A 19,277-nucleotide genomic window follows, 5' to 3' on the forward strand; every position below is an offset into this window, starting at 1 on the left:
TGTGTTTGGTAGTGTATGTCTTATATTTAAGAAAAAACCGATAAATAACCGAAAAAACAGAAAAATCGAAAAAATCCGATATTAACCAAATCGATAAAAAAACCGACTTAATTGGTTTGGTTTGATTCTAATATTTAAAAATTAACTTAATTAATTTGATTTTTTTAAAGGAAGAATCGATTCAAACCAAACCATGAATAACCCGGAGACAAATGTCTGGACTATATTACTAATCATGACATGATATGGCCCTTCTATTTTTATGCAATTCTCTCTTCTTCTCTTTAGGCACAGTTTTTAATATTTATTATAGTATTTTAATTATAAAAGTTATACATACTTAATAGAGAAATAGACATTGTGTATAACTCGATCCAAAAGTTATTTCCTGAAGTGAGAATTGTCAAGTCCGACTCCAAATCTTCATCCTACAACCGATATGAGAATTCAACATATAGTTTATAGCAGTAATATTATCCTATAGTTTATAATTATATGAATTTTATTTCAAAAAAAAGATTAGAAAATAATGTCCAAATTGAAATGAAAAGTAAAATTTGGCTCTCCCTCGTGGGGTGGTCTAGAGGGTTCATAAATACTCATTTTTCTATAAGAAGCTTACCTTGCCAACGGTTAAATCTAGCTCTACGCATTTTTTTCAAGTTTACTCCTACATTCATCACTTTTTCCACTGCGTTGTCCGTTGAGCAGTTATCCTTTTTTTATTCTTAATTCTTTAAATGAAGGGAGTAAAATATAGTAAGATTAGCAACATCTACTGCAGTTCTGGATTTAATTTATAGAATACTCCATTCTTATCTGTTATCAGTCCATTCTTTTTGCCTTTTCGGACCTTCACTCTTTGAATATCGCTTTCTGACTGTCAGCTCTATATATATTTGTATCTAATACTATATATTTCCTACTAATATAATGAGCTGCTACTATTTTCATCCCCACCAATCATCATTGGCTACAGCTGTATTGGGAAAATTAAGTTCATATATGAACTTTATTGTAAGACGACACGTCATTACACATGGACCAGTCAAAGGATGATAGTTGGTAAAGAATAATCAAAGAGGCACGAGCTTCAACAGGCACGAGCAGATATTCAGGAAAAATAATAAAGATAGACACTCGAACCTCTTTATGATTGAAGAGAATGAATCTGATAGTAAATAAGATATAGATACGTATTACCGGGCATTAAATACGGAAAACATTAGGGAATCTGTATTGAATCAAATATGATTACTAATTATAACGTTACATTAAATGCCATTAATTGTCAATAGTGGCTCTATTATGGTAGAAACAAAACGTATTACCTAGAGATAACTATAAAAGGAGAAGACTGATCACTTGTAAGGACACGAAATACTATTAGAATTCATTGATTTACTTTGCATTATATTCAATTATTATTTGTCAATTATTCTTATTTCTATTTGATTATCAGTAACCCGAGTTCTTCTAAAATAAGCTTTGACCGATATCCCAATTTTTGGTTAAACAAATTGGTTTCGTTGTCAGGAATCTGATAATCGTTTGCTTTCTTGGTCAGTTCTTTCATCAAAAAACTTACCATGTTGAATGTCAACGACAACAACCAACAAGATCCTCAACATCAAGAGAATGATGCGGGTGACAGGACCCCACCTCCTTCACCGCGTGATTCACAACATCAGTCACGAAAAGGAATTCCAGATGGCTTTGAAGCAAATAACGGGGTTGCGAATCAAAATGGATTTGAGGCAAATCAAAATGCTGAAGTTGCGAACGAACAAGCACTCGATGATGTCCTGAAAAATCTAATTGCTCAACAAGTCAGTAATGCTCTCCGGGCTTTTACCAGCCAGTTGCCAGTTGCGCCACCAACCCCAATTCCTAATCAGAATACTTTGGAAAACCCACGTTCTAGGCTCATTAATTCAGGCACTGGTGGAACTCCAAGCGAGTCTCGTGATGTTGAACCAGGTAACATAGTTAATTCTGATTTACAAAATTTTGTTCTAACCCTGTAGAAACAGCTCAAGGAGCAAAGTGATCGCATAGAGCAAATACCTAGAGTACCACATGTAATCAAAGTAACAGACATAGATAAATACTCACAACAACCATGGAAGCTTAGTGCTGCTCCGGTGCCAATCTCGAAGAAGTTCAAGATGCTTGATATTCCCAAGTATGATAGCACAACTGATCCACGAGACCACGTGACTGCATTCACAACTGGTGTGAAAGACAACGATTTAACCAAATAAGAAATTCAATCAGTATTGGTCAAGAAATTCGGTGAAACACTCACCAAGGGAGCATTGATATGGTATTCTCTTTTACCCGAAAATTCTATAAATTCTTTTTGCTGAGCTTGCAGATTCATTTATCAAAGCGCATTCGGGCGCTCAAAAAGTTGAAAAAAGAATGGAAGATATTTTCAAAATCAAACAAGGAGATTCAAAATTGCTTAGGGAGTTCGTGAATAGGTTTCGACGTGAAAGAATGACGTTACCATGAGTACCTGATAACTGGGCAGCTATGGCTTTTGCCAGTAATTTGAATGAGAAAAGCTTAGAAGCCACGAGATGACTCAAGGAAAGTCTACGTGAATTTCCAGCAACAACCTGGAATGAAGTTTACAACAGATACATCATGAAGCTAAGGATAGAAGAAGATACTATCTCCCGATCTCAAAAAGAGGAGAAGGTGAGTTCGACACGTGCAGAAACCGAAAAAAGGTCCGGTAAAAATAGATACGAACTATACATGGGCCCAGCAAGAAAAGACTCATGATCAAAGTAGGACAATTCAAGGTATAATCATAGATCGAGGAACAGAGAGTCGGGTTCATCATTAAGGTTTGGAAACGATCGAAACACATGAGAGACGCGAGATGATGATAGGAACTTGAAGGCAAGATTTGGCGGTTACAATTTTAATGTCAGCACTTCAGAGTTAGTAGCCGTATTGAGAAGCATGGGTGATAAGATACGGTGACCAAAAGAAATGAGATCAAATCCAAATAGACGTAATCCTGATCATTGGTGCGAATTTCACAACGCATGGTCATAAAACAACAAATTGTAGATTGCTACAAGGAGAAGTCGACCATCTATTAAAATAAGGGTATATTACCAAATTATTTAGTGAAAAAGGTAAGCAAGCATACATGAAGAACATGCAGACAACCCCTAAACCTCCTTCTCCGAAAAGGACTATTAATGTTATAAGTGGGGGCAAGAAAATCAACGGCGTGACATAAACGGCGGCCAATAAAGTTTCTAAAGTTACAATTAGCCACGAGAAGCGGGTCTGACATGTTTTGGAGGAAGAAAGTATTATATTTGATAATGCAGATGCGAACGGCGTGTTAACTCCACACAACGATGCACTTGTAATCTCTCTACTTGTACATAATACTAATGTGAAACGAGTTTTGATCGATCCAGGTAGTTCCGTGAACATTATTTTGCTAAGAGTACTAAACGAGATGCAAGCTGAAGATAAGCTAGTACCTAAGGCACATACTTTGTCTGGCTTCGACAATTCAAGCGTTATGAAAAAAGGGGAGGTACCGCTTACAACATTCGCAGAAGAGGTTGTCAAAAATACGAAATTTCAGGTGGTAGAGATGGAAATGGCTTACAATATGATTCTCGAGAGACCGTGGATCCACGAGATGGATGCTGTTCCATCTACCTTACATCAAGTTATTAAATTTCCATCACCATGGGGAATACGTCAAATCCGTGGGGATCAACAAACATCCAGGAGCATCAACTTTGTAGCAGATTCAAGTACGAAAAACGAAGAAAAGTAGCAATTACAGAACCCAGTTGAGGATACCACGACACAAGCCTCAACTGAACAAGGGCGAACAGATGTGGACTCAAGGCCCGATTACATTCAAGAACCAGAAGAAAATGAAAATATCAAAACAACGATTGAAGAACTAGAGACTGTAGAATTATTTGCACAATGGCCTGAAAGGAAAGTCTACATTAGGGCCAACTTAAGCCACAACATGAAAGGTAAGTTGATTGAATTTTTGAGAACGAACATGGATTGTTTTGCCTGGTCCCATTCTGATATGACAAAAATACCCCTGGAAGTAATGACTCACAAGTTAAATGAAGACCTATCGTATTCACCTATCAAACAAAAGAAGAGAAACCAGGGGACTTTTAAAAATTAGGTGATTCAAGATGAGGTTCAAAAACTATTAAAAATTGAGTATATCCGTGAGGTAAAGTATCCTAATTGTTTAGCCAATACTGTAGTAGTACCAAAAAAGAATGGCAAATGGCGAGTTTGTGTAGATTACACCGACCTTACCAAAGCTTGTCCTAAAGATTCTTTTCCGTTACCAGATATAGATCAACTAATTGATGCTACTGCAGGACATGAATTGTTAAGCTTTTTTGATGCATATTCAGGGTATAATCAGATCAAAATGGATCCCCTAGATGAAGAAAAAACTTCATTTATAACAGACAGGGGGACTTACTGTTATAAAGTAATGCCATTTGTCCTCAAAAACGCTGGTGTCTCGTATCAAAGATTGGTGACCAAAATGTTCCAAGAACATTTAGGAAAAACTATAGAAGTCTACATAGATGATATGCTTGTCAAATATCAACAATCAGGGGATCATTTATCGCACTTGTCTGATACATTTCAGATCTTACGAAAATTCAATATGAAGCTAAATCCCAAGAAATGTGCATTCGGCATTTCTGCAGGTAAGTTTTTGGGTTTTCTTGTTTCTAACCATGGTATTGAAGTAAATCCTATGCAGATTAAAGCCATTGAAGAAATTCCTGACATGCTTAAAAATAAGAAAGAGGTGCAGAGACTAACAGGAAGAATTGCAGCCTTGGGAAGATTTATTTCCAAGTCATCAGAAAAATGTTTTAGATTCTTTTCGGCTCTTAAAAAGTAAGACCAGTTCGAATGTTATGAGGAATGTCAGCAATCACTCAAAAACCTGAAGGCATACCTGTCAAATCTACCGTTGCCCGCAAAACCAAAGGATGGGGAAAGGTTACTTATCTATCTAGCTGTTTCAGAAGTAGCGGTGAGTGCTGTTTTAGTTCGTGAAAACTAAGGCAAACAGTCTCCAATTTATTATATTAGCAAATCATTATTAGATGCAAAGACACGGTATCCTTAATTAGAAGAGCTTGCACTTGCAAATCATGGCATCTAGAAAACTAAGGCCTTATTTACAGTGCCACCCTATTTCCGTAGTAACTGCTTATCCATTGCGTAGTATATTACACAAACATGAGTTATCAGGTATGTTAGCCAAATGGGCCATAGAATTGAGTGAATACGACATCACATATCAACCCAGAACTGCAATAAAATCTCAGGTGTTAGCAGATGTTTTGGCTGATTTTAGCCATGGGATACAACTAGAAGCTGAAAAGGAATTACAAGTGTTCAATGGGTCTAATCCGGGAACTTGGACCTTATTCACTGATGGCTCATCTAATGTGAAGGGGGCAGGTTTAGGAATTGTTTTGGTACCGCCTACGGGTGAAACCATTCGACAAGCCATAAAATGTCATCCTATAACTAACAACGAGGCAGAGTATGAAGCTGTGATTGCAGGTTTAGAACTGGCACGTGAACTTGGTATTAATCAGATCGTAGTTAAAAGCAATTCGCAGCTCGTAGTTAATCAAAAGCTGGGGACTTATATAGCCAGGGAAGCACGAATACAATAGTACTTAGAGAAGGTACGAGATTTGGTTAGGCAATTCTAAACCTGGAAAGTTGCACAGATACCAAGAGAGGAAAATGTCGAGGCAGATGCCCTAGCCAATCTCGCATCCGCGGCGGACGTGACAAGCAATGAAAATGCTTTTGTAATTCATTTGTTTCATTCAGTACTCGATCCAGACAAAAATGAGGTAAATTTCAATAACTTAACCTGGGATTGGAGGAACGAGATTGTCACCTTTTTGCAGTATGGAACCGTTCCTGAAGACAAGAAAAAGGATCATGTTCTTCGTAAAAAGGCTGCTCGGTACTGTTTAAAGCAAGACAATCTTTATCAAAAAATGTTCGGTGGTCCCTTAGCAAGATGCCTCAGGCCTTCTCAAATAGAATATGTAATGAGAGAAATACATGAAGGGCATTGTGGAAATCACGCAGGAGGAAGACCACTAGTAAGAACCAGGATTAGAGCAGGCTATTATTGGCCCAAAATGGAAGAGGAAGCAGAAAATTTCGTGGCTAAATGTGATAAGTGCCAAAGATACGGTAACAACATGCATAAACCTGCGGAGTTGCTACATCCAGTCGTTGCACCGTGGCCTTTTATGAAATAGGGGATAGACATCATGGGTCAATTACCACAAGCAAAAGGCAAGGTAAAATTTCTGCTTGTACTCACTGACTACTTTACTAAATGGGTAGAAGCAGGTGCATTTAAACAGGTACGAGAAAAAGAAGTCAGAGATTTCATTTGGTGAAATATCATATGTTGATTCGGTGTACCAAAGAAAATCGTGTGTGATAATGGCCCGCAATTTATAGGCACACAAATCACAGAATTTTTTTAAAGTTGGCAGATTAAAAGGATTACCTCAATACCTTACCATCCGGTGGGTAATGGACAAGCTGAATCAACAAATAAAGTCATTATCAACAATTTGAAGAAGTGATTGGAAGAATCCAAAGGCAATTGGCCAGAATTGCTACCTGGTGTTTTATGGGCATACCGCACCACAATAAAAATAAGTACGGGGGAAACATCGTTCTCATTGGTGTACGGAGCTGAAGCCTTAATCCAGTTGAGATAGGGGAGCCAAGTACGAGGTACACGCAAGCGTTTGAGGAATCCAATGAAGAAGAAATGCGCATAAATCTTGATTTACTTGAAGAGAAAAGGGAAGTTGCATTAATAAGAATGGAAGCACAAAAACAAGTCATGGAACGATACTATAATCGAAAAGCTCGTCTAAGATACTTCATGATTGGGGACTTCGTACTCAAGAAAGTTTTTCAATCCACGAGAGCCGCTAATGCAGGAAACCTCAGTCCAACTTGGGAAGGACCTTACAAGATTCATGGTATAGCAGGAAAAGGAGTATACGGGCTGGAAACAATAGATGACAAGATATTACCTTCACATTGAAATGTCGTTCACCTGAAGAGATACTATTTCTAAAGAGTACCCACAGTCAGATATCCTCATTTTAAAATTTTTATTTTTGAGTTGTTAAAATTTTACTAATGATTTTAGATGATAGATAAAAAGCTAACCCGAACTAAATGATGAATCACGGCCTGTAAGGCACGTGGAAGAATATAAATTCCCGGTCTAGGGTTACAACTATTTTGATAGAAATTCAGACGGGTTAAGCAGTCTTCATCTATAATCGCACCTCTGAGTCCCGTATGTTTTTTTCCTTTTCAGGAAAAGGACCAAATAAAGGGAATAATTAAGTGCTCGAGACTTCATACTTCAAAGCTCAAACACTTGGGGGACTATATGAATACATAGAAGATTGTGATATAATCAAAGTTCAAGGAAAAAGTCTGAAAAGTCTACCCATTGAATGAGTCAAGTGCAGAGCAAAGTTATGAGCCAATAACATAAAGCCAAAGAAAACCTTATCATACTTAGGTTAAAGGCACCCATTGAATGAGTCAAGTGCAGAGCAAAGTTACAAGCCAATAACATAAAGCCAAAGAAAATCTTATCATACTTAGGTTAAAGGCAATGTATAGAAATGAGTTATGAATAAAAACTTCATGTTTAATTTTCTTTTTTGAAATCTGTTGTACAAAAATAGTTACGAAAAAGTTATAGAAGTTATTTAAATACATGTAAGATGTTATTGACAAAAGTTCAAATATAACTTTATCAAAGTTATTTCAAGAAACATGTGTGTTCCTATTTCTTTTACACCATTATGAAGTTGAGACGTCTTCTTCATTAAGTGTCGAATATAAAAGGGCCCTCTTTTATAAAATTCATGTTTGATTTAAACATTCATGAAATTAAGAAAGCATTTTATGAAATAAAAGTGCAAATTATTCAATAAATACCTTGAATATAAAGGCAAAAATGAGCTAAACAGAAGTTAAAATAGAAAACTTCTTAATATTAAAAAGTGTGTGCGGTAAAATCTAGGGGGCCTATTTCCCCTTGCCATAATACTTTGAAGGGTGACCCCGGAAGCATGGGATCTCGAGCCAATTTCTTCCCTCAAAGTCTGTCGATGATCTGCCGAGGATAATGTTGGCCAAAGCCCCTGCAAATGCAAGGATCCCTCGAAGAATGCATCCGGGGTCGATCAAGTCTATTCAAGCGGCTCGACGTCAGCTCACATACGACATAGAGCTGACTGGTTGTCACATCCCACTCTCTTTTATCACGCAACATATTTTGTACTAAGTTTGGGCTTTCCCTTTCTATAAAAGAGGGGTCATTAATGCCTTATAAACCAGAGCTCCAATCATTCTACAAAAGTGCAATAATATCTTCTCTCTCTTTCTCCTCTCTAACTTGCTTGCCCTCGCTGGTTCGAAGTCGTTTAACTTTATTGTCTTCTTATATGTTCTTTGTTTATCACTTGGTATTGACCCGAAGTCATCTCGATAACCTTTGCTTTGTTGTTTGTTATTCGTCATATACCTTAGTATTGGCCGTAAAGATCCTCGTTTGATTATACCTTCAACCATTATCCTATCCCCGACAGCTCGAGCTCGACCCCGACGTCGACCCTGAGGTCCTTCATCGATCGGACCTGTGCCCGGGCAGCAGGCCCTACGGTTCCATTACTATCTCGTTTTAGCTCACACTTTATCGTTAAACTTCATGTTCTTAGCATCAACTGCTCTAACAACTAGCTCGAGAATAGATCACGTATTTTTAGAACCCGATTTACAAATTTAATTGTTGTTACCATTTTCATGGTAAACAGTTTGGCGCCCACCGTGGGGCTAGAAATAATAGTGATTATTTTCTTGCTAGTTTCGTCACACAAACACACATTATCTTTTACACTTTTTCTTGTCCAAAATCCTTTGATTTCAGGTTAAAATGTCTGGCTCGGTAAATGGAATCGAAAACGACAACCTCAAAAATCACGGGGAAAATGGCGTGTTGTCCCGGTCGCTGGAGCACCGCCAGAAAATCCCGATAACGCACTCGAACCGATTCCAGCAGACGCGGACTCACAGGACGCACAGCAAGTCGACGAAACCTCTCACACCAACAGGAGCATACAGAACAATGACCGACAGGAAGCTCAAAAAACCTCGGCCCGGGAAGAACAGGAAGTTAGTCTTCATGTTATTTTTGAAATGTTGCAGGCACAATAGCTGGCCATTGCTCAGTTGCAAAGCGATCCGAGAACCCCCAGCACAGCAGCACTGGAGATAGCCCCCCTCCCTCCCTCCCCCCGCCGAGCAAGTACCCGAAAGGTCAAGCAATAATGGGTTAGTAGCTGACCCCGCCATAGCAAAGATGCTCGAGGACCTCACCAAAAGGATCGAGTCAGGTGAGAAGATGATTGCAGCCAATGATAAAAAGGTCGAGACCTACAATTCTAGTGTGGATCAAATTCTGGGAGAACCCCCGGTCCTAAAAGGTTTGGATTCGAAGAAGTTCATACAAAGGCCGTTCCCAGAGGAAGCAGCCCCAAAGCCCATTCCTAAAAAGTTCTTAATGCCAGAACTTCCTAAGTACAACGGTACCACCGACCCTAATGAACACGTTACTACCTATACCTGCGCAGTAAAAGGTAATGATATAAAAAATGACGAGATCGAGTCCGTATTACTGAAAATATTCAGAGAAACACTTTCGAAGGGACCATGATGTGGTACCACAACTTGGATCCCAATTCCATAGGTTCATTCGCCATGTTGGCAGACTCCTTCGTAAAGGCACATGCTGGAGCCATCAAGGTGGCAACAAGGAAGTCTAATGTTTTCAAAATTAAGCAGAGAGAGAACGAGATGCTGTGAGAATTTGTGTCTCGCATCCAGATGGAACGGATGGAGCTGCCGCTAGTCTTCGATGACTGGGCAGTACATGCCTTCACCCAAGGCCTGAACGAACGAAGCTCGGTGGCCTCGAAATAGCTGTAGCAAAACTTAATCGAGTATCCGGTCGTGGCCTGGTCGGACGTCCACAACCGGTACCGGTCAAAGATTAGGGCCGAGGATGACCAACTAGGAGCCCCTTTGGGCTCAGTATACCCAAACAGACTCCTGGTAAAAGAGTCGAAACCAAACAAAGAAAGGTACCAACCGTACCTCGAGGACAGAAGGAACGCCCCGAGATGCAACCTACCTCGCAACGATCGAAGAATGGACCGATGGCAGGACCCTCGTGGGCTCGCCAACAAAACCAAGTTCGATCGAATCATGGCGCCACCGAATGCGCCCCACTTATCGAAATACAACTTCTATGTCGACGTTTCGGACATCGTGTTCGCTATCAACAAGATCAGAGACGCCAAGTGGCCCAGACCAATATAGTCAGACCCTTCACAAAGAAATTACAACTTAGTGTGCGAGTTCCACAACACGCACGGTCACAGGACCGAGGATTACCATCAGCTACGGGAGGAAGTGGCTCAACTGCTCAACAAAGGGCACATTCGGGAATTCCTTAGCGATCGGGCCAAAAATCAGTTCCGAGACAGGGAGGCAACTAAGAAGAACGAGGCAAACGAGCCGCAACACTTCATCTACATGATCATAGGAGGTGCCGATGCCCCACAGGAACCTGTAATGAGAAGGACAAAAATATCCATCACCAGAGAAAAACGGACTCGGGGACGCCCTCACATTCAGCGAAGAGGACACTGAGGCCCTGTCTCAACCCCACAATGACGCCCTGATAATCTCTTTTCTTGTAAATTCTTTTCAGATAAAATGTGTACTCGTGGATCTAGGTAGGTTGACCAATATCATCAGGTCGAAGGTGATAGAACAACTCGGGCTGCTCGAACAAATCGTGCCCGCCACCCGGGTCCTCAATGGATTCAACATGGCTAGCAAAACGACGAAAGGAGAAATCGTCATCCTAGTTACCGTGGCCTGCACAACCCAAGTCACCAAGTTCCATGTCATCGAGGGAGAAATGAGGTATAATGCCTTATTTGGACGACCTTGGATACACTGCATGAGAGCAGTACCATCCACCCTCCACCAGGAGATAAAATTCCGACAAAGGACGGGGTCAAAACCGTCTAAGGGGAGCAACACACAGCAAGGGAAATGTTCGTTATACACGATGCAGTATCGACGCTCATATCCCCACCCTCGAATGAGACAACGAGTAAGCCAGGTCTCACCTCCGGTCGAACTTGACAAAACAGAATAAAGATTCACACCGAATCTCCGCCCTCGCGCATATATAATATACCGACCCCAAGGTATCGCCGGAACGCCTCGTTTCAAGGTACAACCATTATCGTTTTTATTATTTCAAATTCAGAATTAACCTACATGCAGGCACCTGATCAGAGCTGTCGGGACAATAATGCTATTGCAAGTCCTCGGGACACCAAAGGTGCGCCCGTTGCACTCTTTTCCTTAGACGGAGTTTTTATCCCAGAAGAAGGGTTTTTATCGGCAAGGTTTTTAACGAGGCAACGTCTGCAAGCCGCTTAAGGGGAAACTCTGCAAAAATATTCAAGAACTACCCCTGCGGCGGGCTTTTCAAGGCAAGGGGCACTTCCCCCGAAAAACTGCCCGCTCGAAGGAGTTTTGAAAAATGCCAAATGAGGTTTTCTATAGGAAAACGAGGTATTGTGAAAACGGTCGACGTAGTCAGACCCCCGCCAAATGGAAGCATGTACTATTATATCGGACAATCAAAAAACACTTTTTTCCATGAGAAGAGAGAAAGACTCCTTCTCAGAGTAAGGCAACATCAAAAATCGTCGAAGCATCCAAACTCGACCTAATATAGATCGACTCAACACAACAATACATGTATTTGCGCCAATGGATCGGAAAATATCTCCCGACATCTCATTCTCTGAAAAGGAAAATCACAGTGTACTCTCAATAAGAACCTCTCCACCAAATGCATCCCGAGTTACTCGGAGACTTATTGTCAGCAATTCAGCACCCGCACAACCCCAAGGTCAGAACTCCGGGCTCTTAAAGGCAACTCTGAGCTCATAAAAAGCAGTATTCACGCTTAAACAAATTCGATGACTCGGAGACTGTCGTTTGTCGCCAATCACCATACGCTGGAAAACCTGAAACTGTAACACCCCTAGAGGGTAGCCTCGACGTAACCAGATCTATTCTACATTTCACAAACTGTAAGACCTCAACAGACATGACAAATTGTAAGACCTCAACAGGCATGACAAACTGTAAGACCTCAATAGGCATGACAAACTATAAGACCTCAAGAAGCATGAAAATCCTGAAATTTAGGTTATACATCGCATTTGTAAGAATCCCTAAAGGGCATACCCTCGGCGTAGACACCTAAGCTATCATTCGGGATCAGAAATGGCTACGGCCAAACGCACATGACTACGATCAAAATGGCTGATACAGCCAAAATAATGCGACTCGGGGACGGCCGACTATCGCTAAAATCGCAGGCCACTACTTCAAATATACTTCAGAAAGAACCGGTTAAAACAGGCTTCCCTCAATAGGCAAAAACGAGCTCCGACCATGTCGGATCCAAATCGAAAAAGCGTCGATCTACTCGACCTATGAGCTATGAACCTTACGAGGTGCTCAAAACATCGCCGACAACGACTTAAAATTGAGGTTCTTCTAGAACCGATGACGGATTAGGCAAAAATATTCCAAAAGACCTTAACGAGCGGAAAACAAAGCCTACAAAAAAGCCCATGGGCAAAAACAGTGTAAGAGCCATTGTCGCCAGCTAAGCAAGCCTACAGGCCGCACACTAAAAGGTCTCTACGACCAAACAATGTAAGATCCATTGTCACCAGCCAAAAAATTGACAACTTGAGGATTAAAGTGAGCTTGAATCGTAACCCGATTCGGAGACCAAATCCAAAATAGTTAACTAAGCAAGACTCCAGGCCACATACTAAAAGGTCTCTACAACCAAACAGCGTAAAAGACATCGCCAGCCAAAAAATTGACAACTTGAGGATTAAAGTAAGCTCGAATCGTAACCTGATTTGGAGACCGGATCCAAAAATGTTCACTTTACGAGCCTCCGGGCGACATATTGAAAGGTCTTGATAAATAAAAAGGGTCAATTAAAGCCCGAATTGCAAGTGAGCCTCCGGGCCACCCATCTGTAAGGTCACTTTGACCCGAAACACAAAAGGCCATCACCTTCCACCTATGCAGGCAGGAAAGAACCCTAGGGTTAATTAAAGCTTGGATCGCAACGCGATCCGGAGACTGGACCTGAAATGGCTAAACTACAACGTGCCTAAGGGCACGACATAAATGCCACTATCACTAGCCGAGTGAGACTTCGGGCCACCCATCTGTAAGGTCACTTCAACCTGAAACACAAAAGGCCATCGCCGTCTGCCTATGCAGGTAGGAAAGAACTTTAGGGTCAATTAAAGCTCGAGTAGTAACACGACTCGAAGACTTGACCCAAAACTATTGAAACAACCAAACGCCCAAGGACAGAAAATAAAAATCATCATCGCCAGCCCAAACAAATGCAAAACTCGTGGGTATATTAAGCTCGAGTCGGATCCCGACTCGGAGACTGAACCCAAACACGATTAAAGCATGAAAGCCTAAGGGAAAACCCGGGATTGAATTGACCCAGCTAAAACTCCAATGAGCAGAAATACAGAAGATACAAGTTACGGGGTTCCCCCTCTTATTGCTACATATTGACGACGAAGCGCGACCTCAGCCCGTATCGTATAGCGGAGGCTATATATATACACAACAAAGAAGGCAGTGAATGATCATTTCGCTCTTTTCTAGCAGGTTATAGCCCGGCAGTCTCCTCCTTATCGCCCTCAGCATCGGACACCAGGAACTTGGCATCATACTCCACTCCTTTGGCTTGTCTAATATCCCCAGATATAGGAGTCCCCGGCATGAATCTCCTCAAAGGATTCCACTCCAGGATCTACACCTCACACACTCCTTGTTGTTATTGGCACGATCATCTTTGCCTGAGTAGAATCATTCGCACAGGTAGCCTGGATTCATGCCTCGAAAGCGGAAGCCCGACCTGAGCCCTCTATTTGGCCTCAGAATAGACACCCGCGTGCGCCTGCAGCTCGATGAATTCACATTTGGCTTCGCCAACCTTGCCCCAGAATTGTTCCGGTTCATCCGCCTTGCCCTTCACCAGAAACAACGAAAATTTTGAGGGCAGAAAGGTGAAGACAATCACCGCCCGCCCGCACGGGCACAAAAAATCAAAGGGCAGGCAAGCTTAAATAAAGGCCTGACTCAAGGACCGAGCCTAAAACGGCTGGGCAACATATAAAGTCCCCCACACCTGATCGTGGAAAGGATCGCGCTTAAGAGCCCAAGACTTGCCTGACTGGTTCCAAGCTCACGAATATCCCACCAAAACACGGGAGCCAGCCCGCCAGATCAATGGCTATCGAGAAAGAGATACAAAGGAGGTAAAACTTCAAGATTTATCTCATTCTTTTTTTATTATATATATATACGCGCGAAGGGTGCACTCTCCATCTACAAGCATACTCCATAAATAGCAAAATAAAAAGTGGCAAAATCTATGCTCCACCCCCTAAAGGGTTACGGCCTGCCAGCCCTAGCCTCGTTCTCCAGGGCATTGGCAATAAACAAGCCAGGTATCATGCCCGACCACCGTCGCCCAGACAAAATTCTACCAGAAGGACGGAACCCCTGGCATGGGTCTCTTCAAACACTTGTCCCATAGAACTACAACGAACGCGTCCCTTGATGGCCCATTCCAACCCGACCCAATCATCGGCAACAAATCGCCACTCTTTCATCATCCTCAGTACAGCGTAGCACTTTGCCAGTCCAGACATCGGTTGTTCTCGACCCGAACTTTTGAAGAACCAAGCTATAGCTTCACAATTATATCCACTCAGGTCAAAACTCGAAGCCTGCATTTTGACACTTCGGATACTCTTATCCCGATCGGCTCCAAGGCTTAAAAGGCGAAACACTTACCACAAAGGGATTCTTGCCTCGCCAAAAGGTTTCTGTAAAGCAAAATCTAGGCCCCCCGAAGTACAGCCCCTTGACAGAACAGCTCAAATACTTTGAAGGTTAGGGATAGTGAAATCTAGGGGGCCGATTTCCCCTTGACATAATATTTTGAAGGGTGACCCCGGAAGCACGGGATCTCGAGCTAGTCGCTTCCCTCAAAGTTTGTCGAGCTCTGCCGAGGATAATGTTGGCCAAAGCCCCAGCAAATGCAAGGATCCCTCGAAGAATGCATCCGGGGTCGATCAAGTCTATTCGAGTGGCTCGATGTCAGCTCACATACAACATAGAGCTGACCGGCTGTCACATCCCACTCTCTTTTATCATGCAATGTATTTTGTACTAAGTTTGGGATTTCCCTTTCTATAAAAGAGGGGTCATTAATACCTTGTAAACCAGAGATCCAACCATTCAACAAAAGTGCAATAATATTTTCTCTCTCTTTCTCCTCTCTAACTTGCTTTCCCTCGCTGGTTCGAAGTCGTTTAACTTTATTGTCTTCTTATCTATTCTTTGTTTATCACTTGGTATTGACCCGAAGTCATCTCGATAACCTTTGCTTTGTTGTTTGTTCTTCGTCGTATACCTTAGTATTGGCCGTAAAGAGCCTCATTTGATTATACCTTCAACCGTTATCCCATCCCCGACTATCCTCGATAGCTCGAGCTCGACCCCGAGGTCCTTCATCGATCGGACCTACGCCCGGGCAGCAAGCCCTACGGTTTCATTACTATCTCGTTTTAGCTCACAATTTATCGTTAAACTTCATGTTCTTAGCATCAACTGCTCTAACAACTAGCTCGGGAATAGATCATGTATTTTTAGAATCCCATTTACAAATTTAATTGTTGTTACCATTTTCACGGTAAACAAAAAGTTTAGACTAAGTATGAACTTAGTCATAAACTATGAGTCACTTATACAAAATGCCCCGAAAAATGTCTGGGGACTTGATGTTTTCAACAAAACCCTCAAATGTGACCAAGGGCTATAACAACATTCCACCAAAAAAGAAAAAAAAGAGTCACATATCATACACTTGTCACTAAGGAGTTGAAGAAGGAACCAAAGCAGGGTCGCCAGCAGTAGTAGGCTCAGGTTGACCTGAAAGAGTTGGAACACCCACCGTACTCATATCATCTTCAATATTTCCAGATGTTTCAGCCACAGGAGAGGGAAAGTCTTGGCCCTGTTGAGTCTTTTCAATAGTTTCTCTTATTTTAACTAACTCAGCTTCCAAGTTAAAGTTCTCTTGGCTAACTTCCACAAGGGTATCATGGCGAGTATTTAAAAACGCCCAACTCACTTCAATTATGGTCTTATCCTCAAGAATCTCATATCTTTCTCCCATTCAGCAATTTCACTTTTGAGCTTCTCATTCTCAGCCAAGGCAGAATTGTAAGAAGTTTGAAGAGAAGCACGTGAACTTTCTAAGGAACGAACCTTATCAGAAGACTCCTGGAGGTCTTCTTGAGTTTGAGTCAGAGTTTGCACAAGTTCACCGGCATACACTTCTTTCTCACTTAAGAGAGCCTTCAACTCTCTGATTTCTTCACTAGCCTTGGAGAGTTGCTCAGAGAAAAATGTGTCGAGAAGATTCTTGTCTTTACCAGCTTGGTTTGAGGTAGCTTTTTCAACCGCCAATTCTGAAGTTAAAACCTTCAACTGCTGCTCTAAGATGCACTTGCTCTCTTCTAACGCTTCCATGTCAATTTGAAGGCTTTCATATTGTTCTCTCCTGTTGTTTGCTTCAGTTTGATACTCATGCATTAATGCTCCATGTGGGAAAACCTCTTCATCATTTCTGTACCAACGAGGTTGATCTAAAAAAAAGAAGAGAAAGGGTAAGAACCTTAATAGAAAAAAGGAATAGTAAATCATTAAAAGGAATACCTTTAAGGATGATTGTATTATGTCGTTCATCCAAGTCAAAGAGTTGTGGCTCTCAAGCTTGGCTCTCTCGATTGGACTAATCAGAGGTTTCAACCACACATCAACCCCACCTGATTTTCTCAAAAGATTACCATCGGCAGGAACCTCGATGACAACTTGTTTCATAGCTCCACTTCTACTTGAGGAACCAACCTCAGTGTGTTGAACAGTTGTAGGAGGAACTGTGGAAGGAGTTAAAATAGCCTGGGGTGGAGCAACAATGGCAACAGTCATGGCTGGCAGAGAAGATGTCACAGGGATAGACATAGAAAATGAAGCAAGGGCACTTCGTCAGAAACTAGACTCAAACTTTCATTATCAAACCCACGAGCAAAAAGTTGATCAACGGAATCATGAGCAGCCGCGGGGGTATCGTCATCGGAAATCACTAAGGTGGCCTCAACAGGCTCGGATAAAGGAACAGAATGAGGTTGAGATGCTTCATCATCTGAAATAATGCGTCTTCTAGACTGTGGCCTTTTTACCAAAGAGCCTCCATCTTGTTCTTCCTCTTCTTCAGAGTCTTGATTAGCAGAAGCTTTCCTTTTCAATGAAGAACCCAAAATTATTTCTTGGGCTCTTTCCAAATATATTCTGGAAGCTACGACGACCTCAGCACTTATGCCTCGAATGGGGAACCCTAATAAAAAGAAGGGTCAAAACAATTACTAAGGAAAAAGTAAGCAGAAGTGCAAGGGATATGAAAGAAAAAAAAGGTACTTACCGTGAGTTTTCACTTTCCAACCAAACCGATGAGAAAAGTTTTTCCAGGATCTACCGTCCATCGGAGCAACACTTAATAGCTTTCCTACCCGACCACGAAAATTGGAAATTTCATCAACAATTCAAATGGTTGCGGAAAAAGAAAAGGAAATTAAAATAACAACCATCAAAATTGAGAAAAAGGTATGTGAAAGTTATATAAAAAAACTCACGTGCAAAATTATGCTTCTCAGGAAAGGGAACATTTTCTTCACCCACTAAACCAGTAGTGGGGGCAGCAACAAACCTGGTATACCAGCCACGGTCCTTATCATTTTTTGGACTGACCAGAACTCTTTTACTTCTCGCTACTAAAGTAAAAATTCCTTGACGAAAGAGTTTGGGAGAATAGAGGTGGATTAAATGAAAGAACGTAAAAGGCATGCCAACCATGTTAGCCAAATGCCTCAAGCAAGCAACAGCCCTCCACACGATGGGGGCCAATTTGTCCTAAGCAGACATCGAAAAAGTGACAGAATTTGATGATAACAGGGTCAATAGCAGGTTTGAAATTCAACGTGAAAGGGTATGTGTAAACAAAAGAAAACCCAGTTAAATAAGAAGTGATTCTTTGGTTTGCATTGGGGATTATAATGGGGAAGTCATGACTCCAGTGGCAATCTCTACAAACTACAGAAATCAGACCTTCAGTGATCTGAGTCAGGTAAATGTCAGCACGATCTAACAAAGACATAGAAGAAACTTGGTTTGTGATGGACTCTCTATCATTCTAAAAAGATAGCTCAGCAGGAACAATTTCATCCACTAAAGGTTTACGAAGAGGTTCAGTGGGTTCTTTAGTCCTAGATGAAGATCTTTGGGAAAGAGAACCTCTGGTTCTAGAAGGTAGAGTAGAACTCGATGAAGGAATAGAGGGGCCTCGTGATGAAGAAGACCCTAAACTACGAAGCCTTCCCCCTCTCCTACTTCTAACAAGAGCAAGAGGAAGGCTGTCAACAATGGGGACTCTCCAGAGGTTAGGGTTTGAAGAAGACATAGTAGTACGAGGAAGAAGAAAATCAGAATTGAATACTTTAAACCTTTTGTGAAAAAGACAAAGGTAAAAAGTTATATTTATAGCCTGAAGCAACCGTCAAAGGAAAAGGTGCAATAATGGAAACGTCATAATGAGAACTGTCGTTTCATAATTGGTGAAGCCGTAAAAAAACCTTAAAAGATGCTGAAAGATTGCAGAGCCAACCAGGAGACACCATGTTTCACGGACATTAAATGGAAGTGACAGATAAAGTGTCAGTTCCAGAGAAGAATTAATGGCGACAAATATTCCCGCTTTAATGAGATCCACTTCCCAAATATTCTATTTATGAATAAATGGCAAGTGGAGGGACTATCTGTATTAGGAAAATTAAGTTCATATATGAACTTTATTGTAAGACGAAACGTCATGACACGTG

General features: G+C 41.3%; 3 protein-coding genes across 3 annotated transcripts; 2 read left to right on the top strand and 1 right to left on the bottom strand.

The window, feature by feature from the left end:
• The first annotated feature begins 1,589 nt into the window (after nucleotides 1-1,589).
• Nucleotides 1,590-3,820, top strand: LOC138885917 (uncharacterized). Its single transcript, XM_070166920.1, has 2 exons — nucleotides 1,590-1,980; nucleotides 3,450-3,820. Exons 1-2 carry the CDS (start codon nucleotides 1,590-1,592, stop codon nucleotides 3,818-3,820), a joined length of 762 nt encoding a protein of 253 aa, XP_070023021.1.
• A 1,378-nt stretch (nucleotides 3,821-5,198) lies between these two features.
• On the top strand, nucleotides 5,199-7,147 carry LOC138885918 (uncharacterized). Its single transcript, XM_070166921.1, has 3 exons — nucleotides 5,199-5,640; nucleotides 5,896-6,270; nucleotides 6,804-7,147. The coding sequence occupies exons 1-3, from the start codon at nucleotides 5,199-5,201 to the stop codon at nucleotides 7,145-7,147; spliced, it is 1,161 nt and encodes a 386-aa protein (XP_070023022.1).
• Nucleotides 7,148-16,479: 9,332 nt separating this feature from the next.
• Nucleotides 16,480-18,255, bottom strand: LOC138885919 (uncharacterized). Its single transcript, XM_070166922.1, has 5 exons — nucleotides 18,036-18,255; nucleotides 17,825-17,908; nucleotides 17,411-17,740; nucleotides 17,193-17,336; nucleotides 16,480-16,991 (listed from the first exon to the last, which is right to left on the bottom strand). Exons 1-5 carry the CDS (start codon nucleotides 18,253-18,255, stop codon nucleotides 16,480-16,482), a joined length of 1,290 nt encoding a protein of 429 aa, XP_070023023.1.
• Between the last annotated feature and the right edge of the window lie 1,022 nt (nucleotides 18,256-19,277).

The sequence above is a fragment of the Nicotiana sylvestris genome, chromosome 2, assembly GCF_000393655.2.
Source record: "Nicotiana sylvestris chromosome 2, ASM39365v2, whole genome shotgun sequence".
NCBI classification, from domain to species: Eukaryota; Viridiplantae; Streptophyta; class Magnoliopsida; order Solanales; family Solanaceae; genus Nicotiana; species Nicotiana sylvestris.